This window comes from Nanorana parkeri, unplaced genomic scaffold, assembly GCF_000935625.1.
Source record: "Nanorana parkeri isolate BGI_ZX_2015 unplaced genomic scaffold, ASM93562v1 scaffold1132, whole genome shotgun sequence".
Lineage (NCBI taxonomy): Eukaryota > Metazoa > Chordata > Amphibia > Anura > Dicroglossidae > Nanorana > Nanorana parkeri.
In genome coordinates, this window is record NW_017307400.1 from 337483 (window position 1) to 344133 (window position 6651).

Sequence of the window (6651 nt, forward strand, 5' to 3'; positions counted from 1 at the left end):
CTTCATGGACAGGGCATACTGTGCATTGCAAAACCAATGGACAGGGCATACTGGGCACTGGTCTATGTCTCTACATAGTATACAGATGCTGGTCACTGTAACGAATCTCTGCACAGTAAATTGCCTTTGTTAATAAATCTCAAAGCAATCATCACTGAGTCCACGTGGTCACAATGTATTCTTTAATTACTGAACTACTGAAGTTAACTTTTACTATATACTGGATTCTGCAAGATGAAAAATGAATGAGAAGATTTTATTGAGGTGTACCTTGTGTATTTCTGGAAACTGATCTCTTTGGGGATGGAGAGCGGGAGGATGACAAGAAGGCAGAGGAGGCTCATGGTTAATCTTGGATCCAGGTACCATGGCTGGAAATTTTCACCAACTCCATTCATGGTCAGGTTCACATGCATTGAGTCACACACTGCACAGGAAAGAAAGCACAATGTATGTGAAAAATAGAGCCATATTGCCTGGTATAACCACACTCCTATGCAGTATAAACAAATTGGTGAGGAGGATATTGCAGGGGACCCCTCAGTGTTGGACATAGTGTAAGTATTAAGAGCTCACTTTTTCCTCATGGCAGAAAGACCCTTTAAAACGGCTTGTTAGAAAAGGTAGATTATAACACACACAGCAATCTCGTCTCTCTATAAGATATTGATTGGTAAACTGTATTGTCCAATAAAGCTCTGCATAATATTCAGACAGTAATAATATACAACAGGCATTGCATCGAAAGAGGCTAAACCTGATAAGAGTGGGTCATCATTCATGGTTAAACTTCTCTTTAAATACAGTTCTGATTACTAGGAATGCTGGACTGTTTGAAAATATTTGATTCTTCCCACAGCTTTAAAAAAAAAAAATATTGTTAAAGGGCCTGACCATCCAAGAGACCGGACTTAAGGCCTGTTATGTCAAGAAAGTTGACCATCACTGCCCTAGATGACATATGTGATTGGTTACTTCCAACACCTTCTGCTCTTTGCATTGCCTTTTAAATAACTCACTATATGTGTGCAGAGAGTAGTAACTCTCTAACCAGCTTTCATTATTTCAATACACCGAAGAATGAATTATCATTGGTTGATATGGCTTTCTGCACTGTGCACATTCCTCTTGACCTTGTTAAAGGATCCTGCTTGTCCTATAAAGAAAGAACCTTGAAGGGCAACTCACATTTTTCCAGCTGATCCTCCACCACACGGAGAAATGCCACAGATATCATAAACAGGTTAAATATGAAGCAGATGCCACAGAGTTTTCCAATTGCTGGTCCACAGACATCCCTCACCACTCCCTGGTATGTGGAATGGCTACTAAGAGAGGATGCATACCCCAGAATTACCAGTCCGCTTATAAGAAAGACCAAGGAACCCTACAAAGATAATGGAAAGGATCAGTAAGTCAACTCTTATTGACATTATTAAACATTATTTATGTAATGAACAGCTTTTCACAGTTTTCGTATACTGCCCACCTTGTATGGCACATCTCCCAAGACTATCCAAGAGAGAGGTAACATTCAATAATTACCACGCTCTCTCTATCCGAGTCATCTATTAGTGGAATGAACAGCAAACCGGAAATGTTGAAAAAAAAAATTGTAGGTGTACAAAAAGAGTTCGTTATAAACTCCAGTCCAGCCAGGCTGCCTTTTTGCTAACATTTGAGAAGTAGACATCCTAGAGGCTACTGGCGTGTGAACCCTCTCTTCTGCCTACCTCTCAGTGCCTGTGTTGTCACTTGCATTATATCTCTTAAGTATTTGTCCAACACCTCCTGGGCTTGAGAGCTCTCAAGCCCATTAACAATGGAGACATATCTCTGTCTCTGCAAAGCACATGGATTTACCCCCGTGTATCAGAGATGAAGAGGAAGACCTGTTTGTAGTCCAAATCAGGAGAACAGCCTGGATAACAACCAAGACTCCCTCCAATAACAGTAAAGCGTAGCTAACCAAGGATTGGAAATATGTTATTTGTAGGATTACCAGGTACAAATTAGGGAAGAAAAAGCCTGAACACAAACAAAATACAAAAATGAATTGTAGCACCCCCCCGAGACCTGAGGTGGACCACCAAAGGGTAGGGAGGGCTGACATCTCACTCTCAGTGGTAGATTCTCAGCCAGTGAATGGACATGGGATCAAGAAAGTTGGGCACCAGTCACTTTAAGTGCTTTTTTAAATGCTTAATTGCAGAACATCAAACTGGGAGAGAGGGTACAGGACTTCAGACATCCATAGCAAAAATAGAACACAGACTCCAGACTCACCAATCCCTTCAGACTTCCACAGTGCAGAATCAATAGAACAGGCTGACACTGGGCAATAGAGCAACAGCTGAACAGGGATGGGCATTATATCTTTGATAGGAGAGACACCTGAGGTTCATAATGGCACCTAGCACCTCCAGTAGTCCTAAGGCTCTTCTGGCTCTCTTTCTCAATCAATTCCAGACCCCTCCAGGGTCCACATGGGGCCTACTCCAAGCTTGAGGCCTAGTCAGCATCTCCATCTCTGACCATAGCACCCCCACCGGCTAAGCCGGGGGGTGGACTGGACTGAGCACATGGCAATCCCCTGAGTATTTTTTGCACTCCCCCAGCATGCATCACTGGCCATGAAACTCCTTGTTTTATTGATTGCATGTAATAATCTACTTTTTGAGGTTGTGGATTTGGGGTTCTTGGGGTTTTCATGAGCTGTAAGCTATAATCATCACAATTATGACAAATCACGGCTTGAATTATCTTGCTTTGCATGTAATGAGTCTATCTCATATATTAGTTTCACCTTTTAAGTTGCATTAGTGAAATAAATGAACTTTGCACGATATTCTAATTATTCGAGTTTCACCTGTATATGCCTCGGAATGACAGCCATGGAGACATCTATTGTCTGTAGTTCCTAGACCTGCTGTTCATTCTCTGGAAATTCACCCAATGAGTTGCAGCTCATAATGTTAATCTATTACTTCCTCAGTGAGAAGGAAGGATCGTTCAGATTCCCAGCAAGTTAGAAAATACACATGATCCTAATATCAGATGGAAATAATTTATCACCCCCAGGGGTACCCACATCAGGTCATTATGGTGTTATATACTCAGGCTTCAGATTGTATAACAGCATTGTGTAAAACCAACTTGTTAAAGTACTTGCTATGCTTTCAGCAAGTTTCAGGCAGTTTTTGTGAAGCCTTTGAAGCACCCTTCAACTCCAATTTAGAGATGTTAAATACAAATCATAATAGAAGAACTGTCACGTTAAACAAACTGTTAGTCGGCTTCCATCGTGCTTTAGGTAGTGCTGAAGGCTGCTATAAGCTTATTTAAAGTGACAATCAGCATTTCTTTAGGATCTGTGTTTAATGTTCCTAAACTGGGGTTCTAAGGGATCAGAGGGAGGAACCACTGTGCATGGCTGAGGAAACATACGTCCAACACACCTCCAATGTTGAACACCTAATACACTGGCAGAGGCTGCAGTGCTAGAACTAAAAGTGGTAGGAGAGACAGGCAGTTGGAGAGATGGAATATGATACCCTTTCTCTTATAGGGAGCATGGATGGAGAACTCTCCACCTCCAGCTATTTTATTCTGACAGCCGGCGCACGCGGCTGTCATAATACTTGACCGATGACTGCATCTAATTGGATGCAGTCAATTTTCAGCTGACAATTTTCCACCCAGCTTGTTAAACAGAGGTCAAATGACTGTTGTTCATGCGCTTGGCGCTGGCAGGGCAACCCACAGATTGTAATTTGGCTGATTTAGCAGGAATCAGCTGAAATTTAATACGTGTGACAATCTTTAACCTGTACACCTATCAGGAGAGGAATAGTGGTTGCTATTGCTGGCCTCACTCTGATAATGCCAGTTATCTTGCTGTCCCTGGCTACAACACTTCTGAGCCACTGTGCCGTCACAAGGGGAGTGCAGGGGGGGGGGGGGGGGGGGTTGTGGGCCTCGCTGGGTGTGACACCATCAGAGGGGGTGTCATCAGAATGACTAACAGTCATTTTGGCGTCACCCCCTCTGAAAGTCGGGCACTCATTCATGGACCAAGAGCCCAAACAGCTGCATGAGAGTGAGGGGACCCCAGTGGCATACCTTATCCCGCCAGGTGAACGTCCACTCCTCTCTTTGGTGGCGTCCATCACCAATATGGCTAGCAGCAGTTATGTGTGCGTGACATCATTACAAATGTGCGTGATGATATCATGTGCGTGTGCGATGACATCCAAGCACGTGCGTGATGACATCCAAGCAGGTGACACCTAGCGGCCGCTCTGGGTGACGCCACGCCTGGGGACACCCCTCCTGAGCCACTACCCCCTAGACAAGGAGTGGGCAACTCCGGCATTCCACCTGTGCTTTAACTACAAACCTCAACAAGCTCCTGCCTCTGGGAGAATTGTCTGTAACTGTCAGTCTTGCAATACCTCATTTGACTTGTAGTTCCACAATAGCTGGGGGACTCGAGTTGTATATCGCGCTAAACAAAGATTCGCATGCAAGTCAATGGAGGCTGTTCATAACTTTGCGTTGCTTCGCGTGGGCAAAATCGCCTGTCGCGCAAAAGGGTGCAGGAGCTATTTTCGGCCGGTTGTAGCGCGATTTTGGTCCCATAGAGATCTCTATGCATTGAAAACAGTGCTTTTCTAACGCGGTTTTCAAAGCAAAATCGTTGGGGAAAAAAAGCGTGACAGCAGCTCAACAGCTCAATCGCCTAGGTGTGAATCAGGCTTTATATCTACGGGGAGGGGGGGTGGATTACTTCCAATTATGAAAATTGCAGTCGGTCACATTGCAGCGCCTAAAGCTGACACGTTACAATCTCACTGTGCAGTGTACTGTATGGTTTGTGATTGGCAGAATATTAAATCGCAGCTTACAATCAAAATGCAAAAAATTGGATTACAATCAGATGAACATTTCAATATGATCCAATTACAGATTGACACCTTCTCCAATTTTATATGTACGCTGCGTTTTATAGGGTCTGGTTTCTGTATAGTTCTAAATTTATCAGCCGTACAATTGGATTGTAACATGTGTGACCTTATGTGAGCCCGCACATCCTTTATGATTCCTGCATAGTTCTGAATTGAACAGGCTGTACAATTAGATATTAATATATCTGCCCTGGATCTAATTAAAGCAGCCAATGTATCCAATACCCGATTCACACATCCATTTATAGGACTACATTGGATCTTCTTTGAGTCTGAACACCTTATGGTTTCAGTATAGTTCTAAGTTTAACAGACTGTACAATCATATTGTAATGTGTGTAGCTAGTCTTACAATCTTCTACATTCAACATATACAATAACAGATTCATGTATCCAATTTTTACTATATTGGATATTACAGGAGTCTCCACACTTGGTTTCTGAATAGCTTTATATGTAACAGACTATACAGTTGGATTGTAAAGTGCGTGGCTAGCCTTACAATCTTCTTAGCTATAATGTCAGCATCCAACAAGCTGAGTACACACGGATCGCATTTCAGCTAATTCGGCAAGAATCGGCCAAAATGTCATTTGTGGGTAGCCTTATCCCCTCAACAAATGTCGATCATTAAAATGACTCTCATCAAAGGGCCACTGAAAAGTGGAAAATTGTCGGGGAACAGTGCTAGCAGATGTTCAGGTATTCTGACAGCAGTGGGTGCAGCTGCTGGAATACAAAGGACACAGCGGGATATTCCTCCATCCGCACCATTGGCATGGATGGAAGAAATCGATCAGATTTTATTTTTATGTTCAGTCTTGTATGCTAAACAAAAGAAATCTATCCGTGTGTACCCAGCTTAATACAATCTCAGATTCACGTATTCAATTTTGACCACATAATGGATACATGGATGCGTATATGGATATTATGGGAGTCTGCACACTTGGTTTCTAAATACTTCTAAATGTAGCATACTATACAATCAGATTGTAACATGTATGGCCAGCTTTGGGTGCAGAAGATCTGTACTCACCAGTTCCACCAGAACGGCCGTCTGCATACCACCTGCTCTGTTGAATGCCCAGGGGAAGTTAAGGAGCCCGGCTCCCAGCGCAGACTTTAACATGATGAATATAGCTCCAATGGAGGACAGACTAGGGCTCCCACATTCTCCGCTGGGCTTGGCCAGCAAGCTGATGCTCTCTCTAGCCAATTCCTCCATCCCAATGGCCTTTCCCTGGAAGCCAGCAGAGAAGAATGGGTCAGAGCAAGCCTGGAGCTCCAACCTTCTTCCAGCTGTAGCTGGGCCTTTTTGTTATAAGGGGCTGACACGATTAACCCCTGATCTCCCAGGCTGGCCCGTGTAGAAGCACGCCCCCAAATCCCCCATCTATGCCCTGGACGTAGGTCAGGGGGTTCTCCTTTCTCCAATCACCAACCGACCATCAGGATTGTCTTTAATCAACATTAAAGTGCTGCCAGTTTAATTAGCAGGATTCCAGGGTTAGTAAAGTTCCCTCACAGGGCGGTGTGAGATACTGAAAGGGAGTGTGTGAGATTAGACCGGGCTGCTCCTGACCTCTCTGCAAACACATTTATTAGCTCGGAGGAAAGTGACGTTTTCCTCATTGGGCCAATTTCATCTCAGTTCAAATGACATTCCTGCTGACAATGATTA

The 6651-nt window shown here is 43.6% G+C and overlaps 1 protein-coding gene across 1 annotated transcript in view; it reads right to left on the reverse strand.

The window, feature by feature from the left end:
* SLC38A8 (solute carrier family 38 member 8) overlaps positions 1-6195 on the reverse strand; it is a 33515-nt gene extending 27320 nt beyond the window's left edge. The window contains exons 1-3 of the mRNA XM_018568058.1: positions 6007-6195; positions 1189-1387; positions 271-427 (exon numbers count right to left, since the gene is read on the reverse strand). Coding sequence (XP_018423560.1) covers positions 271-427; positions 1189-1387; positions 6007-6195 — 545 coding nt within the window. The remainder of the gene's footprint in view (positions 1-270; positions 428-1188; positions 1388-6006) is intronic.
* Positions 6196-6651: the final 456 nt, after the last annotated feature.